Raw genomic sequence first — 22,944 nt, forward strand, 5'->3', positions numbered from 1 at the left:
TGCTCACCAGATTAACGCTAACCACTTATTGGCTGTGCCACTCCTTTCTTGCCTCTCTGCTTTTTACACATGCTGCTTTTAACGGGGTTATTTTACCCCACCCCATCAAATTTCTATTTATCCCTCAACAACCTGCCCAACTTCCCTCTGCTCCGGGAAGCCTTTCTGGATTAGCTTTCTCTTCTCATGACCCCTTCATGTCCATGTTATTGCCCTGATCATCTTATATCAACACCCGTTTAAGTATGTTTCCATTATCTTCTAGTATATAACAAACCATCCCAAAACTTAGTGGCTTAATACAACTTATAATCTCTCATGATTTCTCATGATTCTGTTGGCTGAGTAGGCCTTTCCTCATTCATGAAGCTCATTCAGCTGGAGGACTAGCTGGCCTAGAAAGTCCAAAATGGCCTCACCACATGTCTGGGAGATTAGGGGCCTTGGTTTTCTTCCATACGGCCTATCATCCTCCAGGAGGTTAGACTGGCTTCCTTACTTGGCAGTCTCAGGACAGTGTCATGCCAAGAGGGCGAAGGCCAAAGCTGAAAGGCCTCTTGAGGCCTAGGCTCTGGAACTCACAACACAATCAAGAGATGAGGAAATGCAGCTCTTTGATAGGAGGAGCTGCAAAGAGTTATGAACATACTTAATCTATCATGATGAGCCTGACTCTTGCACTAGACTGATGGGCTCGCCAAGGCCCCTTCTTTACTCCCTTCCTTTACTCAAACACTTATCTAGTTACTCACTCATGCTCAGCCCAGGGTCCTTGCCTTCACGTGGTTAGATGTACAAATAGATAATTACAGCCCAGTGTTTTAAGTGCTATGAAAGAGAAAATCAGAGTAAGATTCACAGAGGAGGTAATGACTGAACAGGATGAGTAGGAGTTCACTTTGGTGGACAAGGAAGAAAAGATATTCCAGATCAAGGCAACACTATGTATGTGCAAAAGGCAGAGAGGTGTAACACAGAATGATGTATTTGGGGACCCACTAGCAGTTCAGTTTTGTTAGAATGTAAAACACAAGGGGAACTGGTAGAAAGTGAAGCTGGAATCCCCTGATCTTTACACAACACCTGGCATGTAGTAGTTGCTCAATTATGTTGGACTGTTTTTAAAAAATCATCAAACTTGGCCCTGAAATCAGGAGGTACTGGTTTCTGGTTTGGATTGCCATTTCCTTAGCCCCTGCTGGGTTACCTAACCCTTTAACCATTACCTCACTTTACCCTCATAGCAACTGTGCAAGCTAGGATTCATTGCCCCCAATTTATAGCTAAGGAAACAGGCCTAGAGAGAAGAAGTGACTTTTCTAAGAGCACATACATTATAAGTAACCAAGTCAGGATTTGAACTTGAGTTTGTCTGACCCTGAATCCTAGATTGTTTCTCAGCCGTGCACTGGGCTCAGGGGCTTCCCTCATAAATATCCTCCTCTCCACCTCACGGATTTCTCCTGCTTGCCAGACCCTGTTACTGGATGGAGATGACCCCCCAAGTAGAAGGGACAGGTCTGTAAACAGTCAAAATATCCAAGTTCAAAGGAAAGCCAAGGGACTGTGAAAACTCAGAGGAAGCAACTAACCCAACACTGGGGGAAAAGCGAAGTCATCCCAGAGTCCTGTAGGATGAACAACAAACAGTTAACCAAGCAGGGAATATGGGTGCATGGAGAATAATATAGCCCAAAGTCCAGAGTATGGGTTGCTCAAAGAGCTACAGGTAGTGTCAGGAAGGGGAAAGGAGAGAGCAGGAATGGCAGAAGAGTCTAGAGAAATAGGCAGAGCACGTAAGAGATGACCTGTATGCCACGGTGCAGATCTCAGTGGAGAACCACTAAAGGATTTAAAGGGGAGGAAGAAAGAGGGTCAATTTTGTGTGATACAAAGATCACACTGCATGTACTGTGGAGGACGAGTTACAGGGAGAAAAGCTGGAGATGAGAAGGCCAGGTGGGAGACAGCTACAAATTTATAGAGTTCCTAAGATTATGAACTAGAGCAATGACATCCAGATAGGTAGAGCCACTGAAGAAACACACAGGGATGGCTGGCCTGTGCCCAGCTCTGTGCCAGGCTCTGGCTTCACCCAGGACTCACACATGGCCCCATCCCTGGAGCGGTCAGCCCACCGATAACAATTTGTACAAGCCATACTGAGAGTAGAGATGGAAGTAGAGAGGAAATGATATTTTTCAGTTAGGCCTGGAAGGGCGAGGAGATACACAGAGGGGAGATAAAAAGATGTAGGAGACCTTTAAAGATAGACTCTGAGATGAAAGAAGGCTTGAGTATGAGGAATTGAAGGAGGGTGGGGTCAAGGACGACTCACTCTCAACTATCTGGTGTGGGCACACCAGAGTGGATGGTGGTATCCCGTTAGAAACTGAGAATCCTGGAAGAAGGCACTTGTTTTGAGGGATGCTGGGTTCCACTTTGGCCGCGTGGCTGTGCGTTGCCACTGGCAGCTCCAGAGGTTGTCCAGAAGACGGCTGAAATGTTGGGACTCCTCTAATATCGGGACTGCTGAAAGGCTGGGGACTGGGGAAGAGACAGTTGGGACTCGCGGTGAGACGGGCCGCCGCGATCGGGAAGTCCTACGCCATCTCCCCAGCAAAGGGGTAGCCGCGCGGGAGGGGGGAGCCAGGCGGGGTTCCGGGGCGGAAGGAGCCCCGGTGCTAGGAGGGGCCGTGGAGTAGGGTGGGAGGACCTCGCAGCCACTAAAACCCGGACGGGTTGGCTTTGCGGCCGGTGGGAGGGAGCCCAGGGCAGCCTCAGCCTGTTGCTGCCGGAGTGCGAGCTGCTGTTTCCTGGTCCCGGTCCGGCAGCCCCCACCACTTCTTGAACTTTCACCCCCGGCGCGCGACGGCGGCGAGTCACGTGATCAAGGCCAACATGGCCGCCGCCGCCGCTGGGAGCTGAGGTGCCGCCGCCGCCGGGCAGCCGGGGGGAATCCGCCCGCATCGCCGCCCTCGCCGGCCGGGCGGCCGCGGGGCCCGGAGCGCCGGAGGCCGGGGCTGGGGCGGCGCACCGTGCGGCGGCCACGGGGTCCCGCTAGAGCAGCCTCCGGCGGCTATGCCGAAGGCCCGGAGCGGCCGGCGGAGCAGGGGGACCGGCGGGAGGGAGGAAGTAGGTTTGTTTACGGGCTGTTTGGGGCGGGGCAGGTGTGGACCGGGGGCTGGGGCTGGGGCGGGGGTCGGGACTCCAGGCCGCGCTGACGCTCTCTTCTCTTTTTTGCATTTGCCCGGGATCTTTTCCCAGACCTTCTTGCGAGTGCGAGCCAACCGGCAGACCCGACTGAATGGTGAGTCTTGCGCGGCCCCTCCCTCCGCCCCACCCCCGGCCTCCTCCCTCCCTCACTGCCTGCAGTTCCTGACTTCCCTGGGTCTCTTCAACATTAGGGCCCACTGGCTTCTTCACAGTCACAGCGCCTGAGTATATGTTGACCAAGGTGGCTGCCCTCAGTTTCTCCATCTGTCTAGTGGAGGTTATGGTCCCCAGCTCTTGCGTGAGCCTCTCTAGGCCTTGAAGACCTTGGGGGTCAGTAAGTGCCAGAGAATGAGAAACAAGCCACACAATTCCACGCGGGAGCTCAGTTTTGAATTTGCAAACTGCTGGGACCTCACTGTACAAGCCGGCAGGGCGCTGAGAATGTTTTTCTTCCAGTTTTTAATCAGTGCCCAGTAGTGTGAATACAGCCTCTCTGCTGAGACTTGACAATGCAGTGAGATCTGGAGTTCCCACGGCAACAGGAACTAACTCATCCCAGGGCTTTTTGAGTTATCAGTCGGCCCACATTTCACAAAGGTGATCAGCGTGGGCTCGACAGCTCTTACAGGCCTTCTCTGAAAGCACTCCGTGTATGTACTACCTGGCAGGCCACCATCCCCCTCCCCCACCCCCCCACCCCCCGCCCCGCGCCCCTTCTGGATTCAAACCTCTGGAACATTCCTGTTTGCTGAACACAATTGAATGATCTAGTTTTTTGTGCTGGCTAGGGTGTGGTATATATGGGGGTTGTCTGTAAGGGGCTTGGGGGTCTCTAGGCCAACTGGTGAGTGAGGCCATGGATGTTCAAAATCCCCAGTTCCTGCCACTTGGTTTCTGCTGGGAGGCTGAGCCCCAGACTGGGAAAAGGAGAGCATTTATCATGGGCCAGCACCATGTTAAGCACCTTTATCATAACTGAGAGGGAGTGTTAACACACATTTTGTAGATGAGGAAACTGAGGCTGGGAGAGGTGAAGGTGATTTGTTTAAAGCCACACAGCTGGGATGTAACTGAGCCGTGGTTTGAACTGGTTTGTTTACCTCCAAAGCCTGTGCTTCTTGGACCATGCCATGCTACCTCCTTGGCAATACTTTGACTTGTCCTACTCAGTGGAAGCCTCTAGGTAGGGAGCAAACTTTCCCTATCATGTTTTAGTAAGCTTAGTTCAGGACTTAGAAGATGAATGGCAAGAAAATAATCAAACCTGAATTGCTTATCTGAGAATTTCCAGGTGATGCCCAGTCCATCAGGGACTTTCCTGGGACTACAAGGAATTTTCTGGCGTGGGTGGCCTGGGCAAGGAGAGCATCCAGTATCATGCCTTCCTTGGCAAACCTATGAGATTCATTCCCTTATTCAGTTATCAGTGTCTGTCATAGTCTCCTTCTTACCAGAGAGGCACTCCCTTGAGCTTTAGGCCGAGTAGGGGAGGAACCTTTGTATTGGCACACTGCTCCTTACAGGCTTCTAGAAGTCTCAGGGTACCTTGCTCAATGCCTTTCTGATATCTAGCATCCCTTCTCCATCCTAGCCCTGCCTCTAGAGCAGTGGTCCCCAACCTTTTTGGCACCAGGGACTGGTTTTGTGTAAGACAGTTTTTCCACAGACAGGGGCGGGGGTGGGGGTTGGGGGGGAAGGGTGGTTTCAGGATGATTCAAGCGCATTACATTCATTGTGCACTTTATTTCTACTACTATTACATTGTAACGTATAATGAAGTAATTACACAACTCACCATAATGCAGAATCAGTGGGAGCTCTGAGCTTGTTTTCCTGCAACTAGATGGTCCCATCTGGGAGTGATGGGACCACCTCAGCTCCACCTTAGATATCAGACATTAGATTCTCATAAGGAGCGTGCAACCTAGATCCCTCGCATGCGCAGTTCACAGTAGGGTTCGCGCTTCTGTGAGAATCTAGTACTGCCACTGATCTGACAGGAGGCGGAGCTCAAGCCATAATTCGACCAATGGGGAGCAGCTGTAAATACAGATGAAGCCTCCCTCACTCACCCACCGCTCACCTCCTGCTGTGTGGCCCGGTTCCTAACAGGCCATGGACTGGTACTGGTCCGTGGCCTGAGGGTTGGGGACCCCTGCTCTAGAGTGTCAAGATGGCCCAAGCCTGAGAGTCCAAGGGTTAGGGAAGTCAAGGTGAAGGAGTCTAGATCTTTGTCCACAAAATCAAGTTGGGCACCAGGACATAGTCACATCTCCTATAGTGAGAGCACAGGAAATTGAAGAGAATTGAGAGTCCTGGTGGATGGTGGCTTTCTTGTTGATTTGGCTCTTTTTAGGACTACTCTGTTTTAGGGTTGGAGTAGCTCCCTGCCTCAGACCCTCAACAGGCAGGAGCCCCAAGTGCATATTCTTGCTGACCTAGCACACTCACAGGATCAATCTTTGTTGATGCTGATCAGTTGGGGGCACTCTTGGGACAGGAGAGCCTTCTAAGCTATGGAGTCAGGCCTGGTTTCCTATGCTGCCTTTGCCACTTTTTAGCTACCTGGACAACTGCCTTGACTATCTTTTTCTGTTAAAATGGATAATACAACCTAGTTTCTGGATATAGAATAAAATGAGCTACCTTGTATAAGGTATTTGGCTCTGAACCTTACACACAACTGAAGCTCTAAACTGTAACTTACCGACTCTCACCTGCATCACCTTTCACCTGTGTCTCGCTCCCTAAACTGCATTGATGAGCTTTCCACCAGGGTCAGTATCCATAGGAAGTTCTTTCTGGCCTTGCAGTGGGGAACCCTTCCCTCCTTGGCTGGCTCCACCCCTACCCCAGTCAGTCTGGTCTCAGAGTGGCTAGCTCTATTCCTACTGTTGCATCACAGGAGGGGATAGAGGGAACAGAGTCTCTTGTTTTGACCCCTTCCTGCTTCAGTGACAGGAGGGCTGCAGAGAGGGATTAGTGAGCTAATTAGAAATGATTGTATCTCTTGGCACTAATTAGCAGTGCTGTGGGCTTGCAGCATGCACTTTGGAATTGAGCCCCCTGCGGGACAGCATGGCAGGGAGCCCTCTGCCTCGGGGGCCTGCCATCCCCTCTGCACTGATTAGAAATGATGGAACAGGTTTGGGTAGGCACAGTAAGGGCTACCCTCTCAAGGTATCTGGGCTGTCTGACTCAGATCCTCTATACCTTTATGACTGGGCCTCAGTCTCCTCTTCTGTAAAATGGGACCAGTGGACATGAGAGAAATTCTCACTGGGGTAATTCTACATAGGACACTAAGGGCTGTACCTCAGGGCTCTTGGCCCAGGAACAAAGGGGTTTTAACTGATAAGTTAACAGCAGGCCAAATCAGGCCCCTGGAGGGACCTTGGATTCTAGCCAAGAAATGTTCTCTAAAGTTATGCTTCTTGACTCTAAAAGAGCCTATGGTCTTGGCCTTCTGGGGAGACACATAGCAAGTGCCAAGGAGAGCATCTTTGCTCACTGGATTCATTGAGCACTGCAGGTAGGAAGGTAAGGGTTGAGCTTGAGCCAGCTGCGGCCAAAGAGTGGACACTTTGCTGGCCTAGCACCAATCTCCTCCCCAGGTGCTCTTGGCAAGGTCCAGTCCCCAAAGGAGCCGAAGGTGCTGCATGATGAGGGCCAGATGAGGCACTGAACAAAAGGGCTAATGGCTGGCAGGAGGTCAGGATGTGTCAGCTCCACTGGGACCTTGGGAACTACAGTGACCGTCTGCCTGTTCTGTGCTTTGTTTTCGGTTTCTCCATGCAGCTCGGATTGGGAAAATGAAACGGAGGAAGCAAGATGAAGGGCAGGTATGTCCCCTGTGCAGCCGCCCCCTGGCAGGATCGGAGCAGGAGATGAGTAGGCATGTGGAGCATTGCCTTTCTAAGGTAGAGGGGCCATCACCACCTACCTCCCCTCCACTCCCCTCCTTCCCCTGACACTAGCTAATGACTGCCTCCAGATCTATGGGCTGTTGGGGTCTCCCTGTGGTCTCAGCAGCTTCTTACTCTCTGTTCTTTGCTCTCTTCCTTTGCTTTCGCTCTCCCACTCCTCCCCTGGGGCTCCAGTGGAAAACTATTGGGGAAAAGCCCAGGTCTTTGACCTCTAGATTGGTTTACTTCAAAGGAGCCCTAGAGCTGGGGGCTTGTGGGGCACACTGCAGCTTGGGGCTAGGGCTGTGCCTTCCTTGCAGGCCCTGGGGAGCAGGTAGGGATGGCCTGGGACCCGCATGATCCTGCTCTGCTCTTCACAGAGGGAAGGCTCCTGCATGGCTGAGGATGATGCCGTGGACATCGAGCATGAGAACAGCAACCGCTTTGAGGAGTATGAGTGGTGCGGGCAGAAGCGGATACGGGCCACCACTCTCCTGGAAGGTGGTTTCCGAGGTACAAGCAGCTGACACATAGGCAGTGGCACTCTGTTGGCCAGGCCTCTGCTGGGTATCCATCTGTTGGGAGCCAAGAGGCCAGGGCTAATGGCTGGTCATTCCACCACGTGCGAGCTGCTGCTGGTGGGGCTCCTTTGTGACCATGCTGCCTGCCTGTGATGTGCATATTAAAATGGATGTATTTGGGTGGGGAAATGGAACTGTGAGGCTGCAAGCTAGGAGTGACGAGGGGGTCTCTCAGCCTCGGGTGATGCATTGAAGGTGACAGCCAAGCCACGTTAGCACCTGCATAAAATATTAAAGGGATGGTTATGCATTTATCACTCCATCCCTCTTAAGGCTGATAAATGAGAATCCAGCAACCTGCTGTACACCTCCAGCACTGGGGGCCCCGAGGGCTTCCAGGCAAATACATTGGATTCCCCCTGCCCGCCCCCCTCCCCCCCCACTCCTCCTCCTCAGCCCCATGTCAGGGAAATCAGTTACAGAGGAGAGAGTGAGTTATGGCAAAATTTGACCTCCCATGAGCTTCATTGGTGAATCTAATTTTAGCTCTGATCCCATCTCTTCTCCCTGGGCGCCCTCTGCCCTGAAGCAAGAGGGGCCTGTGCCCAGCTGCTCCCTGCTTCCCTGGGACTCTCCCCCGCTGCTGCAGAGGACTCTGCAGGACCCTGCCCAGCCCCACTACCTACTTGGCTCCTTGGAGAGAGATAGCTTGGCCCAGTGGAAGTCCCCCACCCCCACCAGGTCAAACAGCAGACTGGTAGGTGCCCAGGGTCGGTGTCCTCTTGTCAAAGCCTTCTGCCTTGGGCAGGGCAAAGGGGGAGCTGTCAGCCTCCCAGCCTCCAGCTCTTCTTTCTGTGCACAGGCACAGCTGGCACTGCAGCTTGTGGTGATTAAGTGAGCCAGTCTGCTTCCCATCTGCCTCCAGTTCTCTGGGCAACACCCTTGGGAGTATTGCTGTGTCTGGTCCCTGGGGAATCTCACAGCAGCTGGGAGGAGGGTCTCTGCCTCACTGGGGCAGTGCTTCTCGGGCTGGTGCTGAGGAGCAGTCCCCACAGTGCCATCCAGGGCAGACTGGCTACATGAGGGGCCACGAGCCCAGGTGTGGCGTTATGCTTCTGGGCTTCTCTCATATTGCCCAAGCGTTTGGGGACAAGCCAAAGTGTAAATCAGGCAGGTTAATCAGGCCAAACCGTTTCCCTAGCCTGAGCGCTGAGCTGGGAGGATGTCCGTTTGCCATTTCACTCTGGTCCTATCCTGGAGTTTCCGAGTGTCTGAGGCCCAGTGAGGATGAGCAGCAAAGCCCAGGGTCCAGTGACTTGTACACACAGGTGTCTGTTGAGGGGCAGTTCCAGGATGCCGCTCTGGGTTCGCTCTGTTGGGTGGCTGCAGATTTTCATATCTTCCATTACCGCGGCAAGTTTTCAGGTTTCTTGGCACAGAACTGGACCTGGTGGCTTCTGGGCACCAGACAGGGCTTAGGGGGATGAAGCTGCATGGGGCCTGCTGCTACAACCAAGTATTTCCCAGGCGCTGGGACGCACTTGCAGAGCGGGTGTGAGGGGCTCTTCAGCCCTATGGGCGGGTGTCAGTTTTCCCTGAGTGTTTACACTGTGAGGTTGTTCTTTTCAAGAATTCCTGAGAGGAGTTCAAAGGGGGCTTTTCTTTGAGCGATTTGGAGAGCGAGAATGAGAGTGAGACTTGAAGAGGGAACGGGGGCCGGAGGTGCCTTTATCTGCAGAGAATTGCTCCGGCTTTCCTGACAGAAGTTGCTGCCGCCTCTTAAACAGCTTAGTGCAGTCAAAAGACAGGCAGACTTGAAAGGCTGTTTTACAGCGAGATCAGCAGGGGCCACGAGGCAGAGAGCAGGGCGCAGTGGAGCGGAGGAGGCTGAGGCTCCTCGGTGGGGGGTGCTATCAAAGGAGGCCCTGTCTGATCCTGACCGCCTCTGCCCCCGAAACCCTGTCTGCAGGAGCTGGCCATCTGTCAGTCTACCCTCCTTGGCCAGGACCGATAGGCCCCAACTCTTGGGGGGTTGGGTGTGGCCCCGCCAGGCGGGCTGGTGTCAGTGTAGCGCATTGATCGCCCGCCGGGCGGGCTGGGCCGCAAGCCGGGCAGCGCGTGCTTAATGTGATTGAAAGGCAGTTAAAATGGCGGTGACCTTTTCAGGAGGAATTAGATTGCCTGCCAAGACCGGTTAGAGGGAGTGATAACGCTGGCTGAAGAAGCTGCCCAGCCGACTTCAGAGAGAGGGAGCAGAGGCAGGATGAGCAGGCGAGTGGTGAGGCCCATTTAAGCCGAGCTGTGCCTGCTGACAGAACAGAGATTGCTGTCCTTGTTAGATATGAAAGAATTGCAGATAAGTTCCCGTATCTGATCACCCCCTATCCCTCCTCCCAGACCAGGACCCCTTCATCATCCTCAGCAAAGCTTCCCACCAGGCCCACTGGGAGCTGGTGTGGTGGAGCAAATCGGTTTCCTTGAATGTATTCTGCCGTGGAACCAGTGAACAAGCAAGAGTTTTTGGTGGGACACTTGGCTGAGGGGAATGGGCCTTGGAGATGGGGCCTGTGGTTACTGAGGGTGAGGCCCAGATTGCTTAGGCCTGGGAGTACTTGGAATTATTTTAGGACAAAACGAAGGACCAGACAGAACAGGTAAGCACTGAGATAGGTCCAGCTGGAAGTGGATCTTTAAGAGTCCGAAGGAAGAGATAAAGTTTTCAAGAGAATAGTTTGGAGGAAACTTTCAGTGACTAGGAAACGCTCTGGCCTTCTCAGTTCTCGGAGACACCCTGGGCTGCGTGCCTAAGCTGTTGATTGTCCTCTCTGAACCTTAGGTTTGCTAACCTGCTAGTGCTGTTTCTCCCCACCGAGAGTTAATAATTGCATAAAGGGCAGCACATGGACCCTAGTACTTCACCAGCATTCCCCTGAAAGAGCTCAACAGTTAGGGAAGAAAGACGCTCTTCTGGTGCCCTATGCCAGCCCTGGGCAGAGCAAGGGACCTCTAGGCTGGGCCACAGCAGAAACCTAATTATACAGCCCTTGGGGACAAACCCGCTCCTGCCTGTAGTCAAAGGAGGTATGTGATGAATGAGCCCCAGCTCTCCTCATTGCCTGTCACCAGATCCTGGGTCCCGGAGAAGAGACTTGTGGTGGGAGCTTTGGTCCCTCCTGTTTTGGTTGCCAGTGAAAGTTCACCCAGCTGGATTGGGGGAGCCTGGAGTTCATCATATCTGGAATGGACAGGCTGGAGAGAGAATATGGAATGGTTGGCTTCAGATAAGCTCACAGTCATGTGGTGGGCACATGAGTGGCGAGATGGAGGGATTTCCCAGGAGGCGGCACAGGAAGTGGAAGGTGCTGCAACTCCATCTTTGAGCCCTGGAGGGAAATGCATCCCTGGAATCCAGCACTGATCCCCTTTGAATCAAACAGGTGTTGGACAGGGATGATACTAAGAGAACCCACTGTCCAGGGCCTCTGCCCTGCCCCAATCCTGGCCTCGGGACTGCACCTTTCTCGAGTTCTTGCCTTAGATTTAGGCTGGTTCCACGTGGCCTGGGATGAGATGCCATGGAGAGGACAGGCAGGGCAGCTGTGGCACTGGTCTTTTAACTGGCTGTTGCTTGATAAAACTTCAGCTCCAGATTATGGGTCAAGGGGTTGAGAGGTGTTCTGAGCCCAGGGGCATGGAGAAATTGGCCTGGCCATAGCTGCTGCCTCCTTTGCCGTGTTGGTTTCCAAAAGTTGGGAGCCCCAGATGCTAAAAATGTCCCCCAGCGCAGCCCTGCTGCCAGGTGCAGTCAGTGACAGGTGTTGGAACAGTCGACTGCTGCAGGCAGTGTTGGAATGGAGAGCGTTAGGGCTGCCCCCTTCTACCTCCTTACCACCTTTAGTTATAACTGTTGCCTGCTGGGAGGGGCGAGGAGAGGTGGCAAGGAGCAGGGCACCTTCTTGTCCCCTGTGGCGACTGACGGGATTTAATCGCCTTTGGGAACACAGTTGTTAAGCCAGGACAGGGGGAGTACAGGCAGAAGGAGTAAGTATCAATGGTTTTAAACGGCGTCTGTCTCTCTGCGTCTCTCCTGACGCGAGGCAGTGAAACACGTTATCGAGGAGGCCCGGAAAGTGGCTAAGTGCGTTTGACACACGCCAACTCCCTGCCTCCACACTGGATAATTGCATTGTCAACTGTTCAGCGAGGTGGCAGGTGACACTGCAGGCCGATTGATTGTCCCGCATCGCAGCTCCCCAGACTGTCAGCTCCCCAATCGATGGCGTTTACACAAGACACCGTAACTGCATCTGTAACTAATTCCAGTGTAAAACTCTCCGGAAGCTGCTGCTGTGCACCACCACCCCCAAACCACACCTTTGGAGAGCACAGGCCTCCAGAGGCCCCAGGACTCCTTTCTCCCTGGGCTCTGGTTTTGTTGGGAGCAGCAGGTGAGGAAATCAATGGCTCCTTTTTTGTGGTTTCATGTTCCAGGACGTTACTGCCCCCAGTAAGCGGGCATCTCCAGTTTCTCAATCGATTATCTGATCAATTGATCAAATTAACGCTGATTTTTTTCTCTCTCTCTCTTTGACCTAAGAAAAAAGGAGTTTATGAGAGGGGGGTCGTTTTTATAAAATTTGGGCTTTGCTTATCATATATGCACTTAACCCTCTCCCTTCCTATTGCTAGTGTCCAGTTGGAGGGAAGAGGTTTTTTGCGCCGCCCGTCCTCCCAGGACCAGGCCCCCACTGCTGAGCATCACTGACTCTCAGGCTTAGTCTGCCTGTGGGCGGCAGCCCAGCCCTTTGTGCCACAATACAGTGGGGCTGAGCCTCAGCAAGGCGGCCTCCCTGGTGACTAAAGGGTACTCTGGGTCATCTTGCAGGTCCCAGGGGCAGAGTCCCTTCCCTGGATAGTAGCATCAGGAGTGGCAGCTTGCCTGTTATCCCCAGAGCTACACAGAACAGGAGCCAGAGGCTTGGAAAGGAGTACTCTGTGCCATCTTGCCTCTGAGTACTGGCTTCGGATGTTCCAGCAGCTGAGAACATAAAATGACTGTGGAGCCTTCTTCTCAAAGCAGGGTGGGGGGCGCAAGCTGGCAGGGGCGCTGTCTGCATAAAACGGCTTTATGGCCGTTCCTTTTTATTATGATTCTGCCAGAAGTCAGCAAGTGACATTTCATTAAGAAAATAAAGTTTAATGTGCTGGGAAGGAGGTTGGAGCTGGCTGGGGCAGCACAAGAGTGAAATTGGTGGCGGCAGCCTGTTCTGAACACCTGTGGGGGTAGGGAGAGGTTCCCAACATCTGTCTCTGCTGGGGGATGGGGTCAGGGTCAGAGGAAACTGCTCAGACCAGAGACAGGCCTTTTCCTTGGCAAACAAGATGTGTTGTGCTCTCCATCCTGCCAGGCTGGTCAAGGGAGCAGAAGGTCGCGGCTCACCCGAGAGCTGGGGTCTGAGAGGGAGGGTTGTGGCCTGAGAGGTTTCTCCAGGCCACCAGCTAATCAGGCCTTGGCTTTCCTTCTGGCACAACAATGGAACAGCATTGTTGGCATTAAGCCATTACTGCTCGGGTGTGTTGTATGGCACCCGCTGTGGGCCTGGCCAGCTCTGTGCTGGATGACGCTGAGATCACAGACTTGGGCTTTCATTCTGGTAAGGGACAATGACAATACATGGTAATAAATATGATTTTGGAGTTGCACAGGAGCCTGGATGGATGCCACGGAAGGGACCCCTATGTAGAAATGTCTGGGGACGTCTCGTCCACGCTCGGCACCTTGAGGGTAGGAATCAGATCTGGAAACACTGTCCTCAGTGTCAAGCCAGGCAGAGGGTGAGTTCGATAAAGGTTGAGAGAATGTTGAGGTGAGTTCATTCAGGAAGTATTTATAGAGCAACTGCCACGTGTAGGCACTATGAATAGAAGGCATGATTGAGAAGAGTCAGGCTCTCAGAGCGAGCAGGAATTTGTTCTGTAGACCAAGAGGGAGATGTTTCTAGGCAGAGATAACAGGAAGTACAAAGGCATGGGGGCATGAGAAAACATGCAGGACTTGGGAAACCACAATAGCTATGTTTCACTGGAGTATAAGACCTGGTCCAGGCCTGGTAGGCAATGAGACTGCAGAGATAAGGACTTCAGCCCCTGGGCTGCTTTATGTGTTGAGAAGCTAGGACTTTTCCTGGCAGTTTGGCGGTGCCCCGTTTTCTCAGCTTTGCCATGGGAGCCATACTGGGCTGAGGAGTGGTGCCAGGATTCTCGGCTTTGCTTCTCACCCATCCAAAAGGCAGGGCTGGGCAGGGCCAGGCAGGGCCGGGCAGTGCCGGGCAGGCCCTGGCTAAGCCAAGGATGTGAGGCTGACTGCTGAGCTGCGTGTACTTGGGGGAGGTAGGTTGGCAGAGCTCGGGAGGCGCAGGCTGTAAGTGAACCTGATGGCTACATTCTGATTGATGGCGGAGTTTGTCTCCCAAACTGTCAGAGGGTTTATAGAGGTGCCATTCACCCACAAGGCGGGAATTGCTTGTCAGGACACTTGGCCGTGAACAGTAGACAGAGCTGTAACTTGGTGTTTTCTCAGCTTAATGGCTCCGCTGCTGACCTGCCTGCTGCCTCGACTTTGTTGGTGCCTCTGTGGAGGGCAGATGAGGACTGGCAGGGAGGGGTGGAGCCTGGGCAGTGCCTGGCCTCTCTCTTTCCCTGGTGCTGCTTAACTCTGGGATGGGTGGAACCTTTGTGATACCAGAGACCAGAGGTGCTGGAGGGAGAAGAAGGATCAGGAAGAAAGTGCTTTCGAAATGGGCTTGAAAGGTGGAGAACATTCCAGATGGAGGGGAGAGCATGAGCAGGACACGGTGACGTTTGAGGTGCAGTAAGTAGTCTATCCGTATATGTGGAGCTTATGGAGTGAAGTGAGAGAAAGAGGGAAGGTGGAGAAGTGGGGGCATCCGGAGCTTAGCGGGTCTAACTGAAGAGCTGGGACTTGGTCGTGCGTGCACAGGGGAGCTGCAGAGACTGCTGGAGCAGGGAAAAGAAGGGTCAGAGCTCTAAGGTAACAGGGTGAAGGAACAGGCGAGAGGCATGACAACCCGTTACATGTCTGTTGCCCTGATGAGCGTGTTAAGACCCTGGAAGTGGGAAGAATGAACAAGAAATGTCTGAGATCATCGGGCAGAACCCTGAGCTGCTTCACACCTCTGATTCCACTCAACCCAGATCCCATCGCTTTCAGCCCCTTTTGTCCCCGGCAGGGCTGTTCCACTGGCTCATGAGATGTGGTCCGAGACGGGGACCACTGGGAGAAGACATGGGAGGGGAGGGAGAAGCAGCTTTGTGGTCACTGGCCCTGGGCCATCAGGAAGGGTGGTCCTGGGAGTCAGACCACATGGCAGGTGAGTGGGCCTGGAGTAGCTTCAGCAACTCAGCGCCTTACATCACCACCGCCGCCACTGGCCGAGAGTCTGCCTGTGGCTGTGCCAGATGCACCTCGGTGAGGTCAGCTGCCTGCCCGGCCCTTGGCCCTGCCTCCGCCCGCCTGCTTGCCTCCATGGACTGCTTTGAGAAGCAGGTGTACATGCTTGTCCTCCCTCGGCCATCCCTTCTTAATCCCTTTATAACTGCACTTGTCCAGGAATCTGGGCTGAGTGAGGCTGGGATGAATAATTAATGTCAGGCACTTCAGACACCAAATATTTGAACAGCTGCCTGGTGTTTTTGCTGGCAAGGACCTGACGGCCCAAACCAGGACGTTGGCTGGGTGTCCCGCTGTATGGCTCTGACGGGCCTTTGCCAGCCTACTCTCCCTTCTGGTAGACTTGTCAGCCTGGACCATGGGACACGGAATGCCCAGGTCCTGGGTGGGGGTGGCCTTGTAGACCTGAATGTCTCTGTCTTCTTCCTGCTCTTCTTAGACCTGGAAGACAGGTGTTCAGCAGGCCTAGACTAGGTGTCTCCTGAGGACCTGACCTAGTGTATGAATGGACTAGTTTATAAGCAGAGACCACTTGGAGCAGGAGGCAGTGCAGAGAAGGCTGAGGTATGCAGAGTGAAAAGGACTGAAATGTCAGAGTCAAGAGCACCCAAGTTTCTCGGCTCTCTATATCCCAAGCCCACGTTTCTGTTTGGCCTTACCTAGCCCAAAACCTGAGCCGTACCTAGGGAAACAGAAGGGGTACCCTTGGAGTCGTCTTGCTGGCCCCAGGCCCTCCTCATATCCTGCTTCCCACAGGCTCTGGCTTCGTCATGTGCAGCGGCAAAGAGAATCCGGACAGTGATGCTGACTTGGATGTGGATGGGGATGACACTCTGGAGTATGGGAAACCACAGTATCCTTGGGGCACTGCGGGACAAAGTGGGGCTGGGGGGACAGTCCAAAGGGAATAAGAAAAGTAGCAAGCACCTCCGGTCACTCATCCACACCAGCCCCCCAGGGTCAGTGTCTCAGCTTGGGCCGGGGGAGCCCTCCTGAGGATTCAACCCTCATGGCCCACCGCAAACTAGGATCCATTGTCCTTGACCACCATGCCAGATACACGGAGGCCGACGTTATCCCCTGCACAGGCGAGGAGCCCGGTGAAGCCAAGGAGAGAGAGGCACTCCGGGGCGCAGTCCTAAAGCAAGTGTGGGCACAGGCTTGGGTGGGTGGGTTAGAGGGATGGGAAGCCCTGAGGTGGGTGTCAACCCAGTACCTGCCCTCAGGGTTATCCTGCCTGCCTTCAGGGCTCACTTCGTTCTTCCTCCTTCCTTTCCTCTAGTGGTGGCCCTCCCAGCACACGCATCACACCTGAGTTCTCTAAATGGGCCAGTGACGGTAAGTCCTGACGCAGGTTAGGAGTGATGGGGGGTGGTAGTGACTGCCTCAAGCCCAACCCCTCACCTGTGCTGCCGAGTCTGGCCAGAGTGTGAGTTGCCTCTCTGTCCCAGCAGAGATGCCATCTACCAGCAACGGTGAGAGCAGCAAGCAGGAGGCCATGCAGAAGACCTGCAAGAACAGTGACATCGAGAAGTGAGTGTTTGGCCAGGAGGGAGGCCCGGGGAACCACAGCTCAGTTGGAGGGCGAGGGGCCCTTTGCTAGCAGGAAGGCCTGCTGCCCTGGGCACACAGCCGACGGTGGGGCCCAGCTGGTGCTGAGCATGCCTCTGTGAATCGATCGCTGGGCCCAGGCCCTGGGAGCCTTGGTGGAGGGAGGAGCAGTCAGCCTGCCTTCCTGCCCACCCGCTGCAGAGGCCTCCGCCCAGGGAATGTGATGTATGGCTGCCCAGCCCAGCCAGCACACTTGATTCATCTCCAGTTTCTGTTTCTTAATCGGGAGCTAAATTGGTTTCATTTTTCTTGTCCCGGGTAGCGCTTGCAGTGGGTTTTAGGCAGGAGTATTGGGTCTCATCACTTCTGGTAGGAATTTTTGGCCCGTGTTCCCAGGCAGGGGAAAAGGGGATCCGTTAGCACTTCTCCCAGGGTTGGGCAACCCCTGGCCTGGGTCCTCAGGAGCCACCAGGATTTGAAATCAGCAGGGTATCTTACTGCCTTTCCAGAAGCCCAGGCAAGGCCAGTTCTGGCCCCAGGAGGTGGCATTGTCCAGTTCTGGCTGCCTGGAGCTGCTGCCATTGGCCATTGCCTAACTCCTCACACCTGCCCCTCCCTCCTCTCGAGGCTAGGTTGCCCAGGGTTAAAAGGCAGCCTCTTCATTCCAGGGCCAGTGTTCCATCTTGCCTTCTGCCAGGAGAGTGGATTGCAGGCCGGTGCAGGGCCGGGTCGGTGGCCCAGGGTCACCTCCCATTTGTTTCCCTCCATTTTGTGTTGTCATAAATTCATTCCAGCCCGATGTGGTTGATCAGTTTATCTCGGCCAGGGCCGTGAGTGCTGCTGGCATGATGTATGGGCCGCAGCGCGGGGCCCAGCTGCCCATGAATCACCGCAGCTGCTCCATGTCAACGCCGGAGCGGGCCGCACAGGTTCGGCGCAACCAGCTTTGGGGTGGGGGGAGGAATGACGTATGGATGTTTATTTAATAATTCTCTCCTACTCCAGCTGAGCGGGGCGGGCGGGGCCGTAAGGGGCACCCACCCTCATCTGGAGGGGCTGCTCATAAATCAGAAAGACAAGATCATTAATCAGGGATGGCGCCCAGGGGGAGGTGGGGGCCAGAACCAGTGGCCATCCATGAAGGTCCTACCCGCTGAGGGCTGGGAGAGCTGGGGACTGTCCCACCTGTGCGAGCACAGGCACCAGTGGGCAGGGCTGTCTGGGGTGAGCTGGGGACTGGCTCAGTCATGTGCAGAGATCTCCACTGGGTCTGGATTTGCCAAGATTAGGGCCCATCAGTCCCCATGATGTCTCTCTTCCCCGTACACATTATGGGTTCCCATCCTAGATCTTTTTCACAACCTAGGGAAGGAGAAAGACAGGAAGAGAATTTCTTGGCTTCTTCCAAGAAATTCTCCACCCCATACCCTAGAGGGGCTCAGGAATAGGTCACAACCTACCTGCGTCAGGGGCCTGGAGGATTGGGTATTTCACCAGAGCAAAGAATAGAGGCCAGTCATGTGCCAAGCAAATCCAAGATAGGGTGGGCTCTGGAATTGGATGTGGCCTTGGAGCCTTCCATCTCCAAGATGGAAGTGGGAAATGGCTTCATTCTCTCCTGGCCCCATCCTTTTTGCCTTCCCAGCTCTAACTCATTCTCTGGTTTGGGGTTTGACAGTTAGTTTTCTACTCTGGGGTAGGCTGCCCCCAGCTCCAGGCCTTGGTTTCCCAATCTTTGTAATAACCTCATAGGATCAGCCTGGTCCTTGGAGAGGAAGGGAACACAGCTACCCATCCTTGTCTCCTTGTCAGGAACTTACCAACAGTCCAGGTGGGGATGGCACATAGAGCATTGGGCAAAATGCCTGGGGGAGGAGCCAGCTGTGCAAGTGCTTGTGAGGAAGGAGGGGGATGGTAAAAGCTTTTCAGAGCTGGAAAGTTGAATGGATGCTCCCAGGAAATCCGCCAATGCCAGGAGGAGTTGTAGTCAGAGCGTTTCTCAGCTTCCCTGGAGAGAGGCAAGGCAGAAAGAATCATGGACCCATGGAGTGATGGATCTAGAGCATCCCTGACATAGGGACACAGCCATCAGGAAGTCACATTCTGTGTCGCTGCTAGTGCCCTAAAAGAGAAAGGTCAGAGATCAAAATTCATTGCTGCCCATGAAATGTTTCCCACCATCCTACCCATGCCCCCCCATTACCATTTACACCCAGCAGGGACAGACTACCTGTAAGCTTTCAGGCTTTCTGGGCCAACTGTCTCCCCTAAGCTGGCAAGACAGGCCACCCTAGGAGATGGTCCTTGCCCACACACCACCCTTGTGATTCTACTTCAGCTGATTCAATACACCCTTTAAACCTCAGCTCTTACCCTTTACAGCCCTCTTCCAACATTCTCAACAACTTTCTGTAAATTGCCGGTAAGATAAACTTTCCTTTCTGATTGCAGCATCTGGGGTCTTCTTGGACACAGTCTCCTTTCCCAGTGTAGCACCTTCTGCTTACTCAGAAGTGAGCCTTCCAGCCAGATGGGGCTCTAGGGCCTCTAGGCCTCGGTTCCCACTGTTCCCTCAGCCTGGAGGCCTGTCTCCTCCTGGGTGTAGCCAGTGTAGGGTAGTGGTTACTTACACAGTTACTGGTTGATCACAGAATCAGTCTGCCAGCGTTTGAATCCCATCTTCCCCACTCTGTGAAACTTGGACAGGCTACTTAATGTTTCTCTTGCTTTAGTTTCTTCATGTATAAAATAGGTGTATTAGGATCGCCTCATGGGGTTTTTGTGAGGTGTAAATAAGATAATTACTTTTAATCCCTCAGTACAATCCCTGGCATTTAGTAAGTGCTTAATAAATTTTAGCTCTTTTATTTGTATTATTGTCATTATTATTCCCTAAATCCTGTCTCCAGTGCCATCTTTTCTACTCCTCCAGGAAGCATTCTTTGTCCTCTGAGCCTCTCCGGGTTCTGTTGACTTGTTTTAGGAGAGGTGGGAGGGATCACTCTTTAGAATAGTCCTAGCTATTCCCTGTTCAGTAGTGCAGCTCAGAGAGTCTTCAGGAAGTTGTAGGGACCTTGTGCAGGGCTAGGACTATGGGTGAGGACCAACAGGACATCTGACATGCCTAGAAAGAAGCAACCAGGAGCCCTTGAGGTAGGCTAGGACTGTAGCCCAGGGGCCTCATCAGTCCCTGCATTTCTCACTCTCCCTGGGGGTTAGACCAGCTATTTCTTCAGCAGATGTTTATTCATACTCATGTGCCTAGTATGGGGCTAATGTTCAGAGTGTAGTGGTGTAGTGAGCAGCTTGCCCTCAGGGAAGTGAGTCTAGCAGTGACAGACATTTGTGGTTATACTGCTGTGGTGAAGTCCAGTACAGGGGCTGGAAGAACACAGAAGGGGCAGCCACCATTGGGGTACTGGCTGGGGGCTTGGAAAAGGCTTCTGGGAGGAGGTGGGAACTAGGCCTGAATGATGAGATGGGACTAGTGAGTTAGGAGGTTGGGGTGATCCAGAAGAAGCAGAAAGTACTGAGAGGCCTGTGGAGTGAAAAATGGTGGGGTGTGTGGGGAAACTCAGGAGTTTGGCGTGGATGGAGCATAAAGTACGTGGCAGGGCACTGAGGGATGCGGCTGGTGGGGACCGGCCCAAGAAGGCCCTTGTAAGCTTGTGGAGAGTTTGATGGAGCTTTATTCTGAGGTAGACACTAAAATGTTAGAAGTAGAAGTGGTCAGGTTTGCAGAATTCTGGGTGCTAGGAGAACAGAATGGAATGCGGGGACTGGAGGCTGAGAGGCCATTCAGGTTGGTGGCACAATCCACAGAGGAAATCATGAGCACCTGGCCTAGGGGTGGTAGCTATGGAAAGAAGTGGGGATGCCAGAGATATTAGGAGCTAGATGACAGATTTGGGATGTCAGGAGTGACTGGGAAGAAGTGGTTTGAGAATGGTTCCCGGGTGTCTGGTTTAGACATCACCAGGATGGAGGTGGAGGAGCAAGGAGGGGAAGGAGTGCAGTTCTGGAATGTGGAGTTTGCGGATCTAGGATATGGGTGGGGTGTCCAGCAGACATCTACATATGTGATTCTGGAATTCAAGGGAGTTGTAGGCTGGAGGTTCAGGTTAGGGATGCCAGCCTGCTGCCTGCCCAGGTATGCCATCCTCTTTGCAGAATCACCGAAGATTCAGCTGTGACCACGTTTGAGGCCCTGAAGGCTCGGGTCAGGGAACTTGAGCGGCAGCTATCCCGTGGGGACCGTTACAAATGCCTCATCTGCATGGTGAGAGGAAGGGAACCTCGGGCACCCTTGCTCAGGCTTTAGTGCTCCCTGGGGGTTGGAGAGGGTCTCTGCCCTGTGATCTGGGCCCTTCGGAGGGTGGGACAGCCTCAGAGTGACCCCTCCCTTCTCTGCCCATTTTCTCCCTAGGACTCATACTCGATGCCCCTAACGTCCATCCAGTGTTGGCATGTGCACTGTGAGGAGTGCTGGCTGCGGACCCTGGTGAAGTGGCGTGGGGGTCGGGAGTGGGTGGCCATTTGGGGTACTGCCCAGATGTCCATGCTCATGCTTGAGCCTGCTTCGGGGGAGAGGAGCAGGGGGACCAGAAGCATAGACCACAGCCCGAAGCCAGGGTGTTCACCCCCAAGCTCACTACCCTCTCTCCTCCCCCACCCCAGGGTTATTAAATTCTCCCCACCTGTGGGTTCTCTTGCCTGCTCCCTTCCCCATCCCCCCACCCCAGCAGGCCCGCGTATGACACATAGCAGTGAGATCCCGGGTCAGGAGGAGGCTGGGTGCGGGTAAGCAGGACCAGGGCCTCGGCCCCTCCCCCTCCCATTACTAAGCTCCTCCTGCTCCTGCCCCGGTTCTTCGCTCGGGAGCAGCCATTAAAATGTCGCCCGGAGACAGCAATAAAAGGCCCGGACGTGGGCTCTGTGTCCTGATCAAAGGCCGCGTGTAATCTCGTTAGGGCCGCGGCAGCCACAGCTGGACCCAGCCTTGTTCTCATTACTGGGGCTCCCGCTGCGGGCCTGGCCAGCCGGTTTGATCCTGGCGTCTCCCCAACACAGGAGCGTGCCTGCCTGCTCACAGAGGCCGCCCATTGCCTCCCCAGCCCAGGCGGGCAGGACCGACCCGAGGTCCCAGCACACAGCTGGTTCGGGGAGATGCAGCTGCGGGCCCAGGGGCTCACACGAGCAAATGTGCGGCACAGGGTATAACCAGAGCCCTCCCTGTTCTCCCTGCAGGGTGCCAAGAAGCTCTGCCCTCAGTGCAACACCATCACAGCGCCCGGAGACCTGCGGAGAATCTACTTGTGAGCTAGCCACCCCAGGCAGGCCTTGCCTCGAGCGCCCCACCTGCCCCTCCTGTGACATGACCCCCCCTTGTACATACTTACACACAGGTTCCCCGTGTACATACATGCACACACATGAACGCACACACACATGCACACACACAGGACTTGAGCCAGAGTGGAGGCTGAGGCCCAGGCCCTGCCTGCGGACTCCCACCAAGATTGGGGACCATACCTGTTCCAGGTTCCGTTCCCAGGGTGGGGCAGGGAGGTGGGGGTAGGGGGAGTAGCCAGGCAAGGCTCCTGAGATCCAGCACCCCCCGCCCCCCGACTGACAGACGGACAGATAGACATGCAAACACCAGACTGAAGCACATGTAATATAGACCGTGTATGTTTACAATGTTGTGTATAAATGGGACAACTCCTCACTCTCTACCCCGTCCCCTGCCCTTTGGTTGTATGATTTTCTTCTTTTGTTAAGAACACCTGGAAGCAGTGCCTCGTTCAGGGCTGGCTGGGGGCTCGGCCCATCCACCTCTTGGGATGCCTGCCTCTCCCTCTCCCTCTCCCTCTCCCTCTCCCTCTCCCTCTCCCTCTCCCTCTCCCTCTCCCTCTCCCTCTCCCTCTCCCTCTCCCTCTCCCTCTCCCTCTCCCTCTCCCTCTCCCTCTCCCTCTCCCTCTCCCTCTCCCGTGGTTCTCTTCCCTCTCCCATGTGCTCGGTGTTCAGTGGTGTATATTTCTTCTCCCAGACGTGGGGCACATGCCCCAAGGGACATGATCCTCTCCTTAGTCTTAGCTCCTGGGGCTCCTCATAAGGAGTTGGGGGAGGGGGGAGGCACAGGAAATGGGAACCGAGCTGAAGCAGGGGCTGAGATTGGGGCTGGATGAGGGTGCTCCTGGCTACCCAGCCTTCTGCAGAGAACCCTTCCTGGGATTAGACTTCTGTTCCCAGGGAAAAGTGTTGTCTCCCCTGCCCTTCT

General features: G+C 54.2%; 1 protein-coding gene and 1 long non-coding RNA gene across 5 annotated transcripts; one reads left to right on the top strand and one right to left on the bottom strand.

Moving 5' to 3' along the window:
* The first annotated feature begins 2,940 nt into the window (after positions 1 to 2,940).
* On the top strand, positions 2,941 to 22,050 carry LOC102990467 (E3 ubiquitin-protein ligase RNF220). Of its 4 annotated transcripts, none has more exons than XM_028483464.2 (11): positions 2,941 to 3,135; positions 3,268 to 3,310; positions 7,015 to 7,136; positions 7,502 to 7,634; positions 15,870 to 15,966; positions 16,170 to 16,256; positions 16,396 to 16,451; positions 16,568 to 16,646; positions 20,835 to 20,943; positions 21,091 to 21,165; positions 21,912 to 22,050. In XM_028483464.2, the coding sequence occupies exons 1-11, from the start codon at positions 3,082 to 3,084 to the stop codon at positions 21,981 to 21,983; spliced, it is 927 nt and encodes a 308-aa protein (XP_028339265.1). In that variant the 5' UTR covers positions 2,941 to 3,081; the 3' UTR covers positions 21,984 to 22,050. The 4 variants fall into 4 exon arrangements, with proteins under 4 accessions (XP_028339265.1, XP_028339266.1, XP_028339267.1 ...); XM_028483465.2 differs by having other exon boundaries at positions 2,945 to 3,135; positions 7,015 to 7,058; XM_028483466.2 differs by having other exon boundaries at positions 3,001 to 3,139.
* On the bottom strand, positions 7,643 to 16,593 carry LOC129391796 (uncharacterized). Its single transcript, XR_008616499.1, has 3 exons — positions 16,518 to 16,593; positions 8,329 to 12,234; positions 7,643 to 7,921 (listed from the first exon to the last, which is right to left on the bottom strand). It is a non-coding gene; the product is annotated as an uncharacterized lncRNA (long non-coding RNA).
* Positions 22,051 to 22,944: the final 894 nt, after the last annotated feature.

Source organism: Physeter macrocephalus, unplaced genomic scaffold (genome assembly GCF_002837175.3).
Source record: "Physeter macrocephalus isolate SW-GA unplaced genomic scaffold, ASM283717v5 random_34, whole genome shotgun sequence".
In the NCBI taxonomy this organism is placed as follows: Eukaryota; Metazoa; Chordata; class Mammalia; order Artiodactyla; family Physeteridae; genus Physeter; species Physeter macrocephalus.

Excerpts from the sequence above, each read along its gene's own strand:
- LOC102990467 (XM_028483464.2), top strand. The coding sequence starts at position 3,082 with ATGCCGAAGGCCCGGAGCGGCCGGCGGAGCAGGGGGACCGGCGGGAGG. Across the intron at positions 16,257-16,395 it reads CTCCGGGGCGCAGTCCTAAA|TGGTGGCCCTCCCAGCACAC; the intron begins GCAAGTGTGGGC and ends CCTTTCCTCTAG. Across the intron at positions 20,944-21,090 it reads ACAAATGCCTCATCTGCATG|GACTCATACTCGATGCCCCT; the intron begins GTGAGAGGAAGG and ends TTTTCTCCCTAG.